The 20,752-nt window shown below is 45.6% G+C and overlaps 1 protein-coding gene across 3 annotated transcripts in view; it reads right to left on the bottom strand.

Moving 5' to 3' along the window:
- The window catches only part of LOC113985642 (synaptotagmin-like protein 2), a 28,895-nt gene extending 13,982 nt beyond the window's left edge, over positions 1–14,913 (bottom strand). Inside the window, exons 1-7 of one of the 3 annotated variants that reach the window (XM_039387774.1) lie at positions 14,788–14,913; positions 13,500–13,656; positions 9,545–9,618; positions 8,697–9,271; positions 6,216–6,364; positions 1,304–1,397; positions 152–242 (exon numbers count right to left, since the gene is read on the bottom strand). In XM_039387774.1, coding sequence (XP_039243708.1) covers positions 152–242; positions 1,304–1,397; positions 6,216–6,364; positions 8,697–8,797 — 435 coding nt within the window. In that variant the 5' untranslated portion in view covers positions 8,798–9,271; positions 9,545–9,618; positions 13,500–13,656; positions 14,788–14,913. The remainder of the gene's footprint in view (positions 1–151; positions 243–1,303; positions 1,398–6,215; positions 6,365–8,696; positions 9,272–9,544; positions 9,619–13,499; positions 13,657–14,787) is intronic. The other 2 variants (XM_027716572.2, XM_027716573.2) reach the window with 2 other exon arrangements.
- Positions 14,914–20,752: the final 5,839 nt, after the last annotated feature.

The raw sequence follows: 20,752 nt of genomic DNA on the forward strand, positions 1-20,752 counted from the left end.
CTATCAGTGTATATATACTAGCAAGACTGGAAAAAACATGTTTTGTTTGAGCACAGACACCAGGGCAGGCAGCCTGTGGAGCCCCAGCTGGTAGGTATAGACTGTGAAAGTCCAAGGAATAACAAAACAAAGTACAGGGGCTGTGCCCTACCTTGTGTGATGCAGACAAGTGGGCAGGAAGTCTTGGCTTCGGTTTTGGCAAAATCTGATGCTCTGCAGTTTCAAGAGCAGGCGTGCTGGATCTGTGGGAGAGCAGAAACCCCTGAGCAAGGAGGTCTGTGGTAGTGATGTGCCTGGATGGATGATCAGGCAGCCTTCAACATCATCTCAGTTCTGCTCAGCTGTAGAACTTGCTCAATAAAAATAATGTGTGTCAACTACTTGGTTTATTCAGATTTTCCCCTTCTGGGAAGTGCCAGAAGAGCCTGAGAGCCATGCAGAAAGGAAATGCATTTCTGTGCTATGGCCCAGGAAGGAACAGGCCACACCTTGCTTAGAGGTGAATGAGGAAAACAAAGCAAGCTTTTCAGGATTTAACCAACCCCAAAAAAGCTTTGGGGGTTATGCTGGTAAAGCAGGAGCACCTCGGGCTTGTTGCCTCTGGATCCTTCATTAAACAACACCCACTGATCACCTGCAGGAGGTTTGGAAGTGCTGTCAAGGCCCACATTTAATATTTAACTGGAGCAACTGCCACCTGTGAAGAATGGTTCCTCATTTTGCTGACCAAAAAATGCAAATGAGATGGGAACAACAATACATGAGTATGTGAATATTTTAATGGCTTCTCCATAGTTCACAGATATTGAGTGAGGTCACTGGTTTGCTCGTTGGAGTGCTTTTAGTGGATGTTTCTGCTCAGTCAGCACAATGTAAAATCCTAGCAAGCCTTGATGGAGAGTGCTGAGCACTGGACACAGAGGTTGGCACCAGCAGGAAATGAGCAGTTTCCTCAAATAGTTCATTTTGTTAGTGTTGCTCCATGGTAAAAATTAAACAAATAAAACCATAATTACTTTGAAAAACTAACCAGCATATCCTGACATTAGAGACAGCTTCCATTTTACTGACTGCTTATCAAATCATGCAGGAAAAGACCTTTGTGGGATAAGCACATTAGCACTAAGTTATTAGGGGAGGATTGATATTCTGACAATTCCTGGAAGAAGGATTTAAAAAATATCCTATAGAACCTATTACTTATACAGTCTCAGAACCTCAGTTAAAGACCGGGATTTAATGGGTAGCATTCAATTTTCATCAGAAGTAAGAGCAGCAGCCAGAGCATTGCAGCAGAGCTTACCTTTCCACTCCTGCACCAGCAACATGCTCAAGGAAGGCAGGACTTAGGGCACCTTTGCTTTCCAGACCCATTTCAATGTGCTCATTGGCCTCATCTGTAATATAACAGAGACAACTGAGAAATGGCATTTCATTAAACTTGTAATGGTTGGTGTGTTTTGTCTGGGGAAAGAAAAAGCTTTCCCCAATGAAAATGAGTCCCATCAGCACAATCCCTGGGGATTTAAGGAGATGGCTGTGGAGGGTTCTGCCTGCTCTCCCCACGGACGGACGGGGGGAGGCCTCGGGGCAGCACTGACTGCACTCCCCGTGCAGCAAAGGCACTTCCAGACCCCACAGGTCCAGGAGGCCAAAGCGAGCTCATAACACCTGACTCATGCCAGGAGCTGTTGCATCGCTGGAAACCTTCACAGGACACTGCTGTGACTGTCAATAAAGTTAATCCGTTCCAGGATTTAAATTCAGCCATTTCCTGTTTTGACTCAAGTCATCCGATCTTGGCAAACAAAGGAGGAGGCCAATATAGTTAATGAGGAGATCCCTGTTATTTTTACTGGCACAAGCTCCCAAAGACCCTAAAGAAAAAACAATAGAAGACAGTAACCTTTACAGCAGACTGCCAGGGTATAAAATTGCATTAGACATTTTGTTGGCAAATGGGCTTTCTTGCTACTGCAAAACCAAAAGGATTAAACTCTCAAACAATGAGGAAAAACTCAGCTTAGTCTGGTTAACAAGATCTGCACATATTTATTCACATGCAGCTAGGTCTATTTTAAAGAGCAAATCTACCTGTTACAAGAACTGCCAAATCATTTTAGGATGTATTTCATTACACAATACAATAGAATAGGAAGCTCAGAGGATTCAGAAGTGACATTAAACACTACAGCCTTGCTTTTTATCTGGTTAGAAGAGTGCACAAGGCCCAAAAGCAGGCCAGTCCTGCTGACAGACAAGCTGGGATATTGGTGTCACACCACTGCTGCTCACGTGGTGCCATCCAGCACCAGCCCAGTCAGCCTACAAGTAACAGGGATATCCAAAGATTCCTTCTCCCTTGTCTGTGCATCCCCATGGAGAAAAATGCTGCATTCCCAACTCCTCCTGCCCGCCCAGCACCTGGCCCTGAGGTGCAGGGACACAGCAGCCTCTGCTCAGAGCTGCATTAGGACCACATGTCTGGGAAGTTGGGGAGTCACTCCTGCTGGAAGACAAGGGTCTGGTTGTGTAGGAACGAGCCAGTTTTAGAGAGCACGCTTCTGAGAGAGGGGCTGTGTTTTGCCCATGTAAATGTAGACGGGCACAAAGCATCACTGAACATTGTCTCTGGAGGTGTGGTTGGTGGCACGTGCAGGCCATGGCACGTGCAGGCATGGGAGTGTTTATTTATGTCCTCCTCTTCTGCCCCGGACCTGAGGGAGGGAGATGCCTGCAGGGAGCTGTGCTGGAAGCAGAGGAGCCAAACACAGAGCTCCCACATTTTCCCTTTGGCTGTCATGGTTGAAAAGACCTTTACAACCAAAGACTGCATTCCCTTCTCACCTCCCTTCCAAAGGCACTGTGTTGTGTTTGCTCTTCACTGACACCTCCCCCTCAGACAGAGCTCCCTGTTCCCTGCTGGCAGAGGCAGCAGGAGGTGTTCACTTCCACCCATCCAAATCACTGCCCTGCAAAATGGCTCAGCCACTGACACAGCTATGCCTGGCTTCTATCACCACAAACAAATGGCCTATTAGTAAGTTATAATCCATCAAGACAAGCAAAAACGCCTTTGCTAACAGTAGGATGAGACAAAATAAGAAGCAAATTCCAACAGAAATTAGTAGTGGCCTGACCAGTTTAACTTGTCCATACATATATTTATATATGTATGTTTACAGCCTGCTCTAACACTTTTGCTGCTTTACTCATTTCCTATCACTCTAAAACAAAGATACTCAACACTAGGGGAAAGCACGACTAACCCTGCACCAGGGCTCACTTGCCTTGGTGGGTGGATAAAATGGTCTCTCTCGTAGATGATTTTTAGCTCTCAATTATTGCACATAAGCTTTAGGAGAAGTTATCACTAAATTTATCTATCTGTGCTGCTCTGCAGGCAGCAGTTTAAATATAGGATATCTATCTGTTCTATAGATTTGTATTACTGCCCATGACCAGTGTTTTCTATTAGAAGCAATACCAACTGTGAAAACCCTTAGGGATCCACACAACCCTCCCTTCTGAAGGTTAAACCATCCTCCAGAAAAAGTCACAGGGCATTTTCCTGTGCAGGCACGAATTTCCACCCCTGCTCAGCTCTTTAACCTTGCAAAGGGAATGCCAGCACTTATCTCAGAAAATTCCTCAGTGCAGGAATTTTCTCATTTCACTCCCTAACACAGACTTAAGTCTAAAGACTTAAATCAGGAGTCATGAACACATTACATAGATTTGACTCCTTCGTCACTCTGAAAGCCACCAGAGCAACACTTCCAGGGACAGAAAACAAGGTGTCAGTATGGCAAGCAGAGGCCCTTATCTCACCCACTGCAGACTGAACGTGAGTTGTATGGTCAAAGCTCACGTAAAGGGGTTTGATCCTCATTCCCTGATGGGCCAGGTGCTGCTCTCAGCAGTGCCACACTCTTGCTGACCAGTCAGTGAGAGAAGAGCTTGCCCTTGTGTGTGAAGGGAGGCAATCTACACACAACCACAGCAAGAGCTGAGCACGTGATGGGCAGCAGCAAGGTGAATACATCAGCTGCAGGATCTTGATCCTCAACCAGTGCTGTAAAGCGTCAGTGGGAAAAGTAAGAGGAAGGAATAAAGTCATGTGTTATACCTGTTAAAGTCATGTGCTTTACCAAAATAAGTCTGAGAATAGAAATAGAGAAAAAATAGAGGAAAAAAAGGGAAGAAAAGAAGTTGGAAAAGTAATAAGGGGCTACATTTAAACATAATTACTATACTAATTTAATAACATTTGCCTCTTCCTTCTTAGAACAGCATTAGTCAAGTAATGCACATGCAATGACATAATTTGCATATTACTGCTCTATTAGTAAGATTATTTTAGATGATGACCTGAGACCACATCTCATATATGCACATCAGCTCTAAAAGTTAAATCTAAAACCAACAGCACTTCAAATTTTGCTTTCTTAAAGTGGCCAGTGAGGTAAGGGTGCAAGGCAAAAGGCAGACAATCCTATTCACTGCTGGCTACTAGCTGGGCTGCTTGTGACAGAGCATTTGCCTGACCTGGGCCCTGGCAGAGGCTGCTGAAGCTCTGCCCCTTCATGCAAAGAGGGTGCAAGCAAAAATGCACATCTTCAAAATGCAGAACACGCTCTGCAGAAATGGCCAGGCAACTCTGCCAAGCTGGAAAAGGTTTTATATGTTTAGCATTCCAGAGGTATGATAAAATGGTAATTTTAATGACATCATGAATCCATAATAGCAAGGATAAAAGCAAATTCATATGAAATATGATGGGCCAGTTCTGCATGAGAGGTTCCAAGGAAACTATGCTAAGCTACGAGAGCTGTCAGGGATAAGTAAAAAGCAAAAAGAAAATGAGGCTCTCAGTGCAGTCCCTAGTTGGTGTTTAGCTTTGAGAACGTGTCCAAGTGGTGTGGAGCTAGGAGGGGTATACTAAACCCAGGCAATTCATGCTACAGAGACATCCTGGCCAAGGAGGCCCACCAAAAAAGGAGTGATCAATGCTGCTGCTTCCCCATAGCAGGAATGGGAAGCTGGGCCCAGAAAAGATGGCTGAACTGAACTGGTGGAGATGACATTTGAGAGCTGGACAGCTACTCCTTTATCTAACAGTAGCCTTTACTGCAAAAGAACAGAGCCCAGCTACAGGGTCCTTGGGTTAGGGACGGTGGCAGACTTTGCTTATCTTGGTCAAGGTTTCCCCAGAGCAGCAGCAGCCAGTAACTCAGCAGCCATGGTGGAGTATCTGTGATTACCCACCCTGACAAATCACCAAGGAGGTTGTGTGACACTGGGCTGCAGGCCCACAGTCCTGCTGCAGGGTCAGCTGGCCTGTCTTCATGTTGAGGACTGGATGTGAACCACCCTCAGTCCTGCTTTACACAGATGTTTAGCACAAAGTTCCAGCTCCAGGTTGGTTACATTTGGACTCAAAGCACAGTCCTGCCTGTTTCACATAGGGCTGATCTCTTCTCTTCTCTGCTCTGAACTGACAAATCTGCTTTGATCTGTTTACAGAGCACCAGGAAAGTTTATCTGCATGTCTAACCTGCTTCGAATTAGCACATGGTCCCAGATACACCCTTGCTATGGCACACAGCCTGGGTACCATTCAGACTTGGCCACAAAGCCCTTTTTACTTCAAAAACCACATTATGCCATGGAATTATTTCTATGTAAAAAGCTAGGCATGGACCCTCTCAAGTGGGTAAATATGTGCCAGAGGATATCCCTTGGCAGAGATATGACTGACCCCACCACCCCAAAGGCCTGTGAGAGCAGCTGGCCAGCTACTTTTGTCAGATTTCTTTAGGAATTGGGGCAGGGAGGTGGGTTTGACCCACACATATCAGCTTGATGTCAGAAATTGTCCTACATCATCTCCTTCTTTTTTTGCTTCTATGGTAAAAAATTTTAGTGGTGTCCAACAAACAGAAATTTGGGGAAAAAGAAGCTGAAGTGGAGAAAAGGCATTCACCGCACATGGTTTTTGCCTTGGTTCTCTGCCACACTGTACTTTTTAATTTGGGCCCTGATTTTGATAACAAAGGATGTTTTTCCAGTACTAAAAGCACAGCTGAGAATTCCCTTATTACAACACAAGGGCTGGTCTCCAACAGGCTCCCAGTATCGGGAGACTCCCATTCTGGACCACTTTTTTCTGCTCCATCAGTTTGTGTTCTCAAGATGCACATTAACATACTTACTTTCTAGTTTGCCCTTTTTCCTCCTAATCGATGCCCGAAGTAGATCCGGCCCCTCTAAGTCTTCCTGAAACCGCTTTGCCTTCACTTCCGAAAACCATTCACCTGTCACAAACTTCTTCTTTTCATCCTTGATGGAGCCTTGTATCCGCCTGGAAGTCAGTAAGGGCATTACACACCAAAAAAAAAATCACCAGAGTTTCAACTCCCCCCAAGTTATGTTTGTAACGATGTCCGTGCGGTTCACCCGACTGACACTGCGAAGGATCCAGAGATTATTCTCTGCAATCACAAGGGCCAAACCAGCACTGAAACAACAGATGATTTATTCTTCATCTGAAATGGGAACAGCACCTTGTAAACACAGGCTTTCACCTCTTCCAAATTTCACAAATCCAAATCAGTCACCTGGCAAGGAGATTTGTCCATTTGCTTGGCAGCCCTGAGGGTTTAGGAAGGGGTGGGGCTGTTTGCATGTCTTGCACTTCATTTTATTTGTCTATTAATCTCTTCATGAGTGGCAAAGCCTTTTGAATCAAATTTGATGCAAACCACAGAAATAAATAACGATATTCAGGGAAGCAACCTGTCCCTGCAGCATTCCCTCTGGACACTGCGCCTCTCCCTGCTCCTCCTGCCGTGCCAATTTTGGCACTCACATGGTTAGCTCTCCTTCCTGAGCACAGCTTCTCCTACTGTAACTCACTCCGGCACACCCAGGGCTGTTTTTTGGCACCTAAACCCGTCAGTGCTCTGTTTCCTAGTCTGTACAAGAACCCTCCTCCGGTTATTTTGTTCTTACACCATGGCTTGCTGAATTAGCTGCCTTTCAGCTGGTACTGCCTCCCACAGCTCACCACAGTTCAGGGTCCCTGCAAGACCTGGGAGGCCAGAGGAAACTCCCACCTCAGTTCTCAGCAGGAAGAGGGGGCAAACCCCAGATAACCATGGAGCCTTGGAAGGTCACATTTGTCTGCCTACAGGCCAGGAGGGAGCAGGTATGGGATAACCAGGCTCAAGCCTCTGCAGGCAGTGCTGAGGGTCCAACAGGACAGACAGCTGGGGAGCGGTGCAGCTCCCATCTAGATCAGACTGCCTCTGTGAGGGTCTCAAGGTGCTGGGCCAGAAGAGATATAGGAACATGTTTTAATCTTGTTGACACCAGATAAATGTAATGCCATTGACTTCATTTCGCCCAGTGAGGAGGTTGTGCTGGAACCAAACATGTCTTACTGCAGGTAGGCAAACTGACAGCAAGGGGCTCTTAGCACCACTCTGGTCAGGACCTAACTCACTTCACTTGCAAATCAAATCCTTTTGTGCAACAGCTTCCAAAGAGAAATGAAACAAAAACGAAATAATCCAAACGCTCTTTTCACCAAACCTCCCTTGCAGAGTAGAAATTAACTGCATTTCAGAACAAAAAAAAAAAAAAAAGAAGAAAAAAAGAAAAAACCTTTTTGAAACCATGTTTCAATTCAAAGCATATGTAAGAGAATGCAGACACATACACATCAAGTCCAAGCTGCTTCATGCCACCAACCAGTTCTGTTTCCCCAGCTCTCACCTCAAGCAGAGGCCAGGGCACACAGGCTCCCAGGAGCCTGCTGCAAAGCTGCCTGCTCCTCCTTCAAGCCCTGAGCATCCCTCCTACATGGGGCTTACTCTTTTTTTGGCTCAACAGCAAGTCGGAGACTCACATCCTTAGTTGGGATACACTGGCACAGTGCCATCCACACTCACTGAACTACTCATTTCTTGCCATAGAGAATGTGGTGCCAGCTCCCCGAGCCTGGTACATACTGTCAGCCCAGATGGTCTAATGGCTGGCATTTAAAAAGTGACAGCAGCAACAAGCAATCCTGATCAACCAGATCTGAGCTCCGGGACGGCCAGTGGCAAGTGAGCTAAAGTGAGAGAGAATCCCTGGCTCTGAAACAGGTCCCTGCAAACCTTGGGCAGATCACATGGCCTCTAACTGCCCCCCTCTGCCTGCAGGATGGATGCTGCACACACACCCACCTCAAAGAGCAAGGAAGAGACATAAAGCAGAGAAGGGGGTGTGAAATCTCATTTTAAAACACTCTGTGGCACTTCTGTGCTACTGAGCAAGTAAAACAAGGTAGCAGCTACTCCCCTGCTCAGACCTCTGACACCAAGAAATCAGCATCTTCCTCCCCTGAGCAGGAAAGGGGAAAGACACCCTTGGCATCTCTGAGGGCTGATGATTAACTCAAAAGGAGAGTCCAGTCCTGCAATCCTGCAGAGAGGGGACAGCAGCAACAGCAGGATGACTGAAAAAGCAGGAGGTACAGTGAAAAGATCCATTAGGATCTGAGAAAAAGGGACAGCACTGGTGTAGCCTGCATCTCTCCTTGTTGCATGCACACAGACACACATACACACACATGCTCCTCTCTAAAAGAAGTGAAAAAATCCCCCCAAGGGAAGCCCACACCCTGCTCTTACTGCACACCCTCTCACCTGATGCGATCCCCGTCCTTCTTCTTCAGCTCTGCATCTCTCTGCAGAACCTTCATGAGCTTTTCATACTCCTCCTCTGTCAGGAAGCTCAAGTCCAACATCTTCCCTACAATCTTCAGTTCTTCAGACAGCTGAAGCAATGACAGAGCAGGAACTAGTCCAGCCCAGCCCACCACAGTGCCATGGGCAGCCCCTTGCAGCCGACCCTGGTGCGCTGAGCGAGGCGCGGCTGGAGAGAAAGGACTTCACCGCAGCATGGCTTGGGTGGAACTTGCATTAGCACCTGGACTTGCACTTCCAGGCTCTTGGCTGGCACATTTCTCTGCACTGCATGCCTTCCCCTGCCAGGAAAATTCTCTCAGCAAAATTATGCTCCTTTGCTTTTCTTCAGGCGCAGTTGCAGCGATTTGGAAGCCAACGTCAATCACGCAGGCGAGCACGGGAAGGAGCGAGCTCGCCGCCCGCCGCGGCTGCCTCAACAGGCACGAAAGCTCATCTCACCAACAGCAACCCCAGCACCTCTGGCATGCGCTGTCCTCACCAGGGAAGTCTGCCTCCGTGGAGTTCAAGCATCCCTGCAAAGAAATAACACCGAGATGCCTTTTATGATAAGCGTGACATATGGTAACTGAATGTGTACATTGGGGGTTTTTATTTGTTCTCCAGCACAAGTTCCAAAACAAGCTGCCCTACTTTCCTCCCAGTCCTACGGTTCCTCACGTGGTATTAACCTAACCAAGACAATGTTTTACTTTAGCCGCTTTCCTACTAACAGGTAAACAGTTGACTCAGCATGCCACAAGCAAAATATGCATATAAATTACCAAATTGCTTGCTTGGGTTTTTACCTCCATTCTTCTTTTCCTTGCTTCTTTCTGCCCTAAATGAGACCGAGGATAAGTAGCCAACCTTTGTAAAGCAACTGGAAAATGACAGAACAGCAACCTATAAGTGTTACTGCTGCATGTTATGCTATGAAATACCAGGGACTGCTCATTTTCTAATATGTGTGTCCTTTGCTTTACACTGCACTGATATTTGCTATTCAAACAGTACTGGTGCAGATCACCTTGTGTTACAACAGGCAGCAAAAATGGCCAGAGGCTGCAGGGCGTGGAGGAAAAGCAAATCAAGCATTGCTTTTCTACTTTATTCCTTTTCCTCTCTCCTGGCCAACTTGAGGGCAGTGAGGCACATCTTCAAGGGAGCAGAAGTTCTGCTCCTGTCCATGTAGGCATTTCTAGCTCACCAGCTGGAATTCTTCCACTGTTTCCAAGCCCATCAGGTGATTGTGGGTTTCACCATACTCTGCTATTTCTCCCAAAGCCTTGGGAGTTAGGTCATTAAAAATTAATAAATCCCAGCCTTCATGGCAAACAGGATCTGAAGGTCAGCAGGCCCATTCCCTAACCCCAGTGCCTGTATCACGCTTACTCTCTATCAATCTGCCATTTTGAGAACACCAACCTCAGCTCCTCCAGGCCACCCATTTCAGTGCTTTGCTAATTGGTAGCAAGCAACTCCTTCCTATTGCCTGCCCCAGGTCTCCCTGACAGATGTCAGTCTGTCCTGGCTACCATGGGGATGCTCCCTTTGGAGCCATCCTTACAGAGTTTGACACTTCAGCCTCCAGGTTAACCAACCACAGCTCCGTCAGGTTCCTCAGAACTGGGGTTTTCATCATTTTTGCCACTTCTTTGGACTGTCTCTGCATGGTGCACCTCTTCTGTCAACTGGCATATATCCAAAGTTGAGAAGCATTTCAGCTAAGTTTTGCTCATTTGACATCACTTCACAGATTTACATTATTTCATGGATGATACATTCCCAAATGTTTGCCTTTTTCATAATGGTATAACAACATCTTAGAATAGACATCTGACATTAATACTTACAAAGAAATATCACAGAACACTGCATGAGAAGGCTCATAAAAGGAATGGCCACTGTCATAAAACCTCTAACATTTTGTAAAAAATTGTTGGACAAAAGGAAAAAACATTTCACATTTCTTTGACGCTTGTCACACTACAATTATAGCCTTTGTCATCTGAGAAACTATCAGTACCACTCTAAATAGTTAAAACAGAAACAGCAATAAAAAGCCCTGATGAATCTCTACTGTTTAAACCTATATTTTGTCCAGCTTGGCATGGCTCCTCCATGCTTGGTTCCAACCATCTACTCTCTCTGGCTCTCAGGCACAATCCTACTTCTACAAAGACATTCACAGAAATTTCTGGGACAGATTTTATTTTTAAAAAGGTATCTAGGGACATTTCACAGTATTTTCTTCTCAGGAACTTTTATTTATTTTTAACAAACCCATGACATGTGGGCTAAAACTACTTCAGGAAACATTTCCAGTGAAGACTCATATTTATTCATCAGTATGGTAGTCAATTAAAAATAAAGGTTACTTCTTAGGCATAAAGGCCATCTCTTTGTAGAGAGCCTTTTTGTTCTGCCCAGCCCTCATCCCACCACCTCTGCAAACTGCAGGGAAGGGAAATACAAAAGCCTTGCAGGTTTGTAGGGCAATAATGGGAGTCATTGTGCAGTGCTGAGGCAGACTTTACAGTAGAGTGGGACCTCTTCAGTGGAAGCCCTTTTTTTAGCCCACTGATGTAAACTGGTTTTGGACAAACTGTGACAAGCAAAAAGAAAGTTGCACTCTCCCTCCCTCCCACCAGTGGGAGATCCCTCCCAGGTCAGGATTACTCTCTGGCAAGAGGAACAAAATGGAGAGTCATGGAAGAGTGAATTGTCTGTGTCTGGATTAGCAGCATCTGCCCAAAGCCTGCAGCACAACATGCAAAGCAAACTCAGGCTACCTCAGAGGCTGCACCACCACGACACCCCCGTGCAGGGGAGCAGCCCTGCTGGGTCCTGCCACTGTCATGGCAAAGCAGATGGGCAAAATGGATATTCAGGGCTACAAGAAAGACCATAAATCTGAGCAAAGGAGCACACTGGATGTCCAAAGGACTGTCTTTCCTCTAACTGCTTTTCTAGGGAAGAGAACATCACAAAGACTGACTCGCACACTCAGCCGTGTTGACAAATGCTGGGTGTGGAGACAAGCAACAGCAGGACCCATCATGTGGCATAACTGGCTGCATCTCTTACTGTGATAGCTTTTGATTTCTTGTGGCCACCTCCCCAGTAAGAAGACAATGCTCCAGCCACCAGAGAAGATCCATAATGGTGTGTTATGCTGCTGTGCAGCTTGTCAAACACAGAGCCCAAGCACTTGAAGTATCCTCAAAGCCCCACAGTCCCACAGCCTCACTACCCTTTAAACACAAATGTACCTGCCCTTGATTTGTTTTGACCTGCTGCTTGCTTGTTTCATTTGATATCCTCAAGTATTTTATTAGAATACCCATAAGAATCACTCTGCACTCACCTGCTCCATGCTGCACATTTTGCAGATCTGTGTCACAGCCATAGTTTCTCTTTCCAGAGAAAAGAAGTTTGTTGCTCACTCATTCCAGGTGTTACTCAGGGAGCTTTGCTCATTCCTCACACTCTCCTCAGCCCCCTATCTAGTTTACTACAGAACTGCTTAACAGTTTTCAGCTGTCTTCCCAACAGTTGTAGCCCCCAGTATCTTCACCTGCAAGAGTGTTTTTTTAGTGCCAGGAGAGGTGGTGGGCATTGTGCCTGGCTGCAGAGCTGCAGCCAGGAGGGAGACAGGCAATGCCAGTCTTCACACAGGGCACAGCAAACAGCTCTGCCAAGCCCTTGGAGAAAGGAGAACTCTGATCACCTGCAGAAAATCCAAGAAGGATCCTAATAAAAGGAATAAGCCTTCCCTTTGTCAGCTGCTTGGACTGTGCACCAGCAAAGAGCACTGCTACTCAGGGAGAACAGTGTTCCCACATGTTTTGGAGCTGACAGCCAGGGAAAGGCCAGGTGTTGACCATGGATCTGGGAGGACTCCCATTTACACCAGCTGAGACATGGAAATCTGTGACTTCTCCACAACTGCCCCCTTCTCCCTTCAGCAAAGCATCAGGTAGCAGTGTGACAGGCATTCCCCCAGCACCAACCCAAAATCCAACCTCTAGAAAGGAAGGGGCAAACAAATGCCAACCTTTCTTCAGCAGAGAGCAACATCCTGGTGCCAGGAGCACACCTGCCCTGGGGCACACCAAGTGAAAGCACACTCGGACAGCCCTGACAATGCTCATTTCCTCGTTCCTCAGCGCTCTGCAGTGTCCCCACACGTGATCCAACCCAGCCAAATTCCCTGTGCCTGCCTCCTCTCACCGCTGGCCACACAGGTCATGGGCCTGCAGCTGCACCTGCACAGAAAAGCTTAAGAAGGTGTAGTAGTTCTGGAGTACTTTCAAAAATAAATAGTTTGACTAATCCCATGCAGGGATTCTGCAGCAGTGAGAGCTATTTATGAAAGAAGGTATGTTACAGACCTCTTGCCTGAATTAACATATCCTCTCTCTTCAAGTTTTTTTTTTTTATTAATGGAGAAGGGCGTTGTTTGGGGAGTTGTTTGGGTTTTTTTAAGTAACTCTCTTTCAAATAGTTTGATCAGGTGAAAATTAAATGCTTGTTTAGCCTAGCAGGCATGAAGCACAGCCTGTTTTGGAAATCAGATGCTGAAGGGGCTTCCACCTTCTTTGTGCTGCATTTTCATTTTATTTCTGGGAGGTTTAACTCAGTTCCAGCTCAAAACTGAACTATGTTAATGCTCTTCATAACTAACTCAGGCACAAACTGCTCAAATGCACAGTACCAGCCCAGTGCTCTTGATGTCATCTGCCTACAGACACAAATTACCTGTAGTCCATCTGCAGGGCACTCCAGTCTCAGTCCTGATTTCTCAGTGTGTACCTTTCCTTCAAAATTCTGCACATCTTCAGCACTTCTTCAGCACTGGGACGTGCACAGATTAATAATACACACCATGGGCCAAGCAGCTTTCATTGATTAGACACTGTGTTGCATATAAAGGAAGAGGATGAATTTAGGAACTGTAGCCTACCAATGTGGTAGTCAGGACCCAGTATTTAACACCCCAATTTCAACCCCTAGATGAGCATAGGACCATCAAGACCCACCTCACCCTTTGAGACCTGGAGCTGCACATAGGTCCATGTAATAAAGATATGAAAACCTCCCAACCCAAAACATGACAAAGCCTAGAACAGATAATACTGATCTCACAAGGCTATTCATAGCCAGATGAAAATAGCAGCAAGCTGGAAAGGCTGCTTGCCTCTGTCCATACTTCTTTATCACATATCATGCCACAATGTAAGGAAATAACCTCCTTTAGCTTTACAATGTGTGGACACTTCCCAACACCCTCATTAGTCAAGACAGCTCTTGTAGGGCAAGTCAAAACCAAAAGCAGCATTGTACTAAGAATGATGGATGTGGTCCTGGCACCCACAGTCATAATGCAGTTCCCAGTATATGCTGTAGTTAACAGGACCAGAAGGATTTCATACCAAACTGCTATACCTGTAGAGTCTGTAATCAGCCTTGTACCTCTCTCTGTCTCATGCTGGAAGCCATGAGACATGTCCAGCCCCACTCTTCCCCCCCATCTGGTTTCTTCTGCAGTCAGTGAAATATGCAGAGGCATTGCCATAATTACTTTACAGGCAAAACACTGATAGCCACTATAATGCTCACAGGCACAATACTACGACATTTAATGCATGTCCTTTCCCAGCAGAGAAGAAATAAAAAGCAAACTTCTGGATGGTCTTTCTCTTCGGGAAGGATGGGCTGAAAACCAGCACAAGATCTCCTGTGGCAGCTCGACTGATGTAAGTGCTCCCTTTTACACTTGGACAAGCCCTTGAGGTGCAAAAATACAGATAGGAGAGGCATTGCACAAGCCTATAAACATGGCTCTTAAAGTATGAAATTGCCAGAAAGTATGAAAGTGCTCCTAAGGCACCAAGGGCTGTCCCACTGAAAAGGCACAGGGCTGAGCAGCAGGCACCTCTACCCAGGTCTGTTCTGCCTGTGGCTGCACTCACACCACTAACCCTCCTTCTCCCTCTCTGTGCTCACATCTCCCCTCTCACTGTAATGAAATAAATATATAAAATACCTGTCTTTTGTTCAGCCATTCCAAAGTGAAGCATCACGAGAGCTCTTCTGAGGTGCATTACTTTCTCATTATTTGCAATATGCCACTTGCAACTCTGGACTGTCTAGTCCTTCACAGACCAAGAGCAGCTGTGAGCTATGAGAACAGAGAATATATTTAATATAATTATTTTCTGAAAAGCTATTCCACAAAAAATGCTGTGGCTGCACAGAGTGCAATGATACTTTTTCTGACTTTCCCAGACAAATGAGGGAAAGAGGTCTACTGTTCCTACACAAAAACCTCCTAAGCAGCTAAGTCATATAGAAATGGCCTTCACATGAGAGACAGCTGATAAGATAAAGAATAACCTCAAACAAAGTAGGCAATGTGGTCTCCCAGAGCAGTCCACATATAAATGCATCTGTTACCATCACACAGAGAATGTCAAGGCCAAATTCTGGCAATGCCAGGCACAAAAGCTCAACTACTCATAGACTTAATACAGACTTTTCTCTATTCAGTGAGGGCTGCACGTGACACAATGTGCCATTCCCACCTCAGACCTGCTGATGAGCAGCAGGTGCCTGCCAATAACCACCACTGAGGCCAGCTTTGGCAGGCCCAAGAGGCAGTTAGAAGACAGCAGGTCTGACCCTAGTGATGGCTCTCCCCTCTGCTGTGCATCCCAGAACAGCACAGCCCCGGGTGGTTTCTTGCAGATTCAGTCATTCTCTCACATTACACTTTCCAATAATATCCAACATGACAGAGAATCTCTGCTGTTTTATTAAGATCTTTTCCCTCCCCCTCCCCCTGGGCAGCTTTAGTGAAGGATGTCCATTGATCAGGAATGACCCTGAGATGTTTGTAGGTGCAGAGGAATTGCAGGAATTTATCAAAGCAAGCAGGTCTCTAGCCCAGCCCCTTGAGAGCAGCCAGCAGAAGATATTTTAGAACAACAGTACAATGCTAAGCCAAAAAAACAAGCAAACTCCTGTATTCAGTGCACGTGGGGAATGCATAACTGAGGAAATGCTCCACTGACCACATCAGAAGCGGGTGAACTTTGCTTATTTGCACTCAGCCTCAGAAATTCCACTGCTTCTGAAGAAGGTCTGAGACCCACAATACTACAGAGGGTTCAGTTAAGGCTTCAATTTCCTTCTGTAAAAAAGGACGCATAAGGATTTTTCCTCCCCTGTGCATTTCTACCCAATGCAATGTAACCACCACATGAATAATTATCTCCACTGAACTCTACTCATCTCCTTCCAGCAAGGAACTGCATGGATGGAATTTGCTTTACACACAATTTACTTCCTTTTAGCCATTTTTAATTAAATGAACCATCCTATGGTTACCACCTAGGGTAAACAAAAGACTGAGCTTCTCAGTCTTAATCATTATTTCCTAGAGCCAGCATCGCCAAAATGAAAAAAACCATCAAAGAAGTGTGACTCAGACTCCTTAAGGGCAACCAGTCCTTTTACTGGTCACAAACTGATAATCCAATGCTATAGTTTAAATATTTGAGACTTCTGTTTATTTCATAGGTGGGAATTATTTGCAGAGCTTGCAGGATGTAGTTCGTTGTAATTCTGCAGATTACCAGAACCCAAATAAACAAGCACAGCCACCCGGGACACTGAGAAATCCCTTAATATCCCATACACTGAGAAATCCCCTAATATCCCATACACTGAGAAATCCCCTAAGATTCCAGCAAACAAGGATGGCCCTTTCCCAGCTGCAAGAGAGGATGCCAGTATTTCAGAGACTTTGCTCCCTCTGTCACCTTGCCATACCCACTCTGCTCATTCCAGGTGTTACTCAGGGAGCTTTGGAGGAGAGAGGGAAATGCTCCCACGCCTTCACTAAATGCACTTTGCTTTGGGATCGGGGGCAGGGGCTTGTGCTGAGGTTTGTTCTAAATCTGCACTTACATCCTCAAGAAAACAAGTTTTACAAGAATTTGCATTCCCTATTTATTAGTTTGTAACAAGCCTTCATCCCCACAGCTTGGCTGTGAGCCAGTTTAGGGCTCCTCATGCACGTTGTGCTGCGTGTCTGCTGCGCTGACATTTCCACCTGAGAAATATCCTGGTGTCCAGGCTTCCCGCTCAGCCAAGGGAGAACTGGCACCTTATATCAGCTTTAAGGAACTCAGCTGTCCCACTAGCAGTTTCTAGACACCACGTGGTATGAAGGGTACTCCTAAAAGCATCTTCCCAGCTCTTATGCTTGAAAAGGCAACAATAAATAAATATATGGCATCTAAAATTGAGCAATTAGCAGCTTAGAGCTAGACCACTGCAGGTGAAGGTTACGTATTTAGACTAATCATCTCCCTGTCCCCCTTTGTCACTCACTGATCCTCAGAACCCAGATATTTTCAATATGAAAAAGGGGAGATGGACAATAAGTTCTGGCTGAGTTCAAAGAAACTGCAGGACTGGAAGATGAAGAAAAAAGCAATCACCCATGAGAAGTTCTGGCTTTTATTTTTGACCTCAAAAAAATCTGCTGACCTCAACTTTGCTTCCTTCCAAACGTAATTTCTCTATGTTTGCCTGCAGTTGTGACATGTCATTAATTGCTTTCCTGACCCTGATTGTTATGCCCCAGCAATCGTGAGCTTGCAACACCTACCCAGCCATGAGGAGCTGGTCGGGAGCCTTCAGAATCAGAAGCCATTTTATTTAAATAAAACCAACACCAAAACCCCCTCATTTTGTAACATGGTGGGGAAGTTAAAAATATGTGGGGCCCGATTCCTTTGTACTCCTGTTCCTGCTGAGCTCCATGGCATGAGGCAGAGAGTGGTGATAAATCCCGAGGGAAACCAGCACTGTTTGTTTAGGAAAGTTTGCATACTGAGGGATCCTTCCTTCTGGTGAGTGATTATTTTTAAGCCTCAGCCACGCCTGGATGATTCTGAAATAACTCAAAACTGGAATGAAGGTAACTGCAAAACAGTAGGGTGCATCTCATTATTGCTTAAAATATTTGGAAGGTACAATTCCCTCCAACATGTGGGAAAAGGAGTTTTGGATACAACATTCTAAGAAGTAATCTCCTGATCTGTAGTTTCTAGTTTGTGATGCCAAAACACAGAGGGGCTATGTCCAGAGGTTGGGGTCACTCCCCACATTATGAAAGGGGAGAAAAATGCTGCTCAAGTCCATGCTGATTTGGGATCCACACCTTCTTCTCTTCTAATTCCCAAGCATGTGCTGAGGCCTGGACAGGTCTGTGCTGTACCTGGTTCGACTACAGAAATGCACTACACTAAATTTTTAAATAAAGCTGTTTTACTTTGTCACCCTGACATACAGTGAAAGGAAGCTCTAGGGAGAATAAGCCCATTGCTGAAGCTGCAACATCACCTGCTGTCAGATCTTGTTCTATGAAAAAACAAAGTCATATATGGGAATATTTTTTACATGGTCACTTTCCTTCCAGGAATAATGCAACTTTTCAGTGCAAACACAGACTCAGTCATTAACTCACTTATTGGAGCCATGTACATGCTCTAGGAGCTGGATGACTTCAGTGGGACAAGGGGTCCTGGAAGCACTTATTACTACAAGAAGAAAAAAAGTACCTGCTTCCACCGCACTGTCTGTCCCCTGCAGTGCTCAGAGTTAGGTGAAGAATTCTGTATTTAAGTCTATCCATCGAAGGGTGATGTACAACACCCACAGTCATGAGGAGACTAATACTATCAGAGATGGGCAGTCTCAATTCACAAGGAAATTAATCATTAAATAAATCAGATGCCACACTGATTTCAACAAAGCCACAGCTCCTATATTAGGTTTTTCCTATAGGAAAAAGTTTCAAGAGACTAATTAGCTAGAGGCACAGCTATAAACAGATATGCTTAAACTACCACAAATCTGCATGTGGACATGGCCTGTCATTTAGTTTAGCCTAAAATAAAAGTTTAGGCAAACTCAAGTGAGAAGTCCAAACACAGATTGCACCAATTTAATTAAATGACTAAAAATAAAATCAGTATCAGATGATCATCTGGTACCACTTTCTTGTGCAGACAAGGTGTTTCTTCCATCTGTGCAGCTCCATGAATACTTAGCAAACCTTGCAGGGAGGTGGGGAAAAACAGACGTTTTGGATAAGAATAACAAGATCACCTGAACTGTTGAACAATGCAGTTTTATTTCTAGGTGCTCAAGCCAAATGAGATTTGGAGCTTTTATATGAGCAGTGACAACCACAATTCTGCCCGGACACAACTGTATGATGACGCTGTCGTGTAAAACGCACATTATACTGCAGAGGGTAAGATGCCTGCCCACATTGCTGACCCTGTTTTGTGGTGCTACGTTCAGCCCAGATAGCTGCAGGTCTGTGAGAAGGCAACAGCTTGGGCTGAACTCGCTGGAGCGATGGAGACTCATCCCAGCAGACACCCAGAGCAGTTCCCAGCAGTTCTCTGTGGGTGAGTTTCACTGAACTGCTGTCCTAACCCCATCTGTTTTGTCCCTCCAAGACGAACTGGACCATTAGGCTTAACTTGCAAAAAGTAACTTTCTTTTGATTCCAGTCACTAACAGACCCTTATTTCTCTCAGGCTCTGCCTCCAGTTGACACCCCAGGGCAGCCTTGTACTTCTTTCAACTTTGTTGCAAACATTTATTATTGTTTTGTTTTTCTCCCCCGCTACATCTCTGAATGCAGATAACAATATTGATTTAAATGCAATCAAAGCGAGCCTGACGTACAATGAACACTTTGTCCATGTTGTGCCATACTGTGGCAAGGGCTGCCTCTTTCCCAGGGATGGAGGCCCATTAAAGGGACACGATTTATGAGTTCAGGGGGAAAAAACAAGTTTGCACTTCAATTACAGAATTGTGCAGGAGAGCAGAAACTTGGGTCACCACGTGGAGTTTCTCAGATATTCTGCCAAAGGTGGAATGGGGAGGGAGGTAGAGGAGACGGGTTCAGCCCTCAGAACCAACTGATCCCTGCCTGCTGACACCCTCACACAAGTTTCACTGGGGAAGGTTGGTAGATCTCCACCCTTCTGACCATACCCTGGGGGGAGAGGCTCAGGGGGCCCAGAATGGTCTATAACATCACTGGTGAGAATAAGCTCCATTGCAAGCTATTTTATATAAAAATGATTCACTGCCAAACAAATACAAAATAAGACACAGTAAACCAAACAGCAGTGGCCATAGGTTACCATGGCTTATACAACGGCATTGATCCCCCTGGAGAGCTGGCCGCAAAAGGAGAAGAAATTAATAAATGCTGCTTTTGTTGCCACGCCAAATATTTACAATAATGAAGTATGAATAAGGAAGTAAATAAAACCAGGATGGAAGGGAGAGACTATGAAAACACAGTCAAAACAGCCGAAGTCACAGGAAAGTGACACATGATGTTCCAGGTCTTCACAGGCAGTTTAGAATACGAAGTGGGAAAGCAATAACAAAAAGTACAATATAAGCATCAGAAGTACCCCCTATTTTGTAGAATTTTCCTTTTTTAAAGACTTTTCCATGTCAGGTTTTCTCTATGGAGAAAGTTGAGGATGCCCCATCCCTGGAAGTGTTCAAGGCCAGGTTGGATGGGGCTTTGAGCAACCTGGTCTGGTGGAAAGTGTACCTGCCCATAGCTGGGAGGTGGAACGAGATGGTCTTTAAGGTCCCTTCCAACCCAAAACATTCTATGATCTCTCCTCTGAAAACCAGCAGCTCTCTCACAAACTTAATTTTAAGAGATGGCACAAAACCACTCACTAATTGCAAGAAGCCCTGACAACACAATTCATCAACGCAAGACAAAATACACTTTTATTTAAGTAACAGCCCCACGTTCTGTCCAGCCCCGCAGGTGTGATGCCCTTCCGGCCTGTCGTGTGGGACCAGCCCCGAGCCGTCACCCGAAGGGCCATGGGAGGTGCTCCGGTGCCATCCCTGCCTGACCCTGCCTGCCCTCAGACGCTCCCCTC

The sequence above is a fragment of the Pipra filicauda genome, unplaced genomic scaffold (genome assembly GCF_003945595.2).
Source record: "Pipra filicauda isolate LSUMZ 115617 unplaced genomic scaffold, ASM394559v2 scaffold58_size5111680_pilon, whole genome shotgun sequence".
NCBI classification, from domain to species: domain Eukaryota; kingdom Metazoa; phylum Chordata; class Aves; order Passeriformes; family Pipridae; genus Pipra; species Pipra filicauda.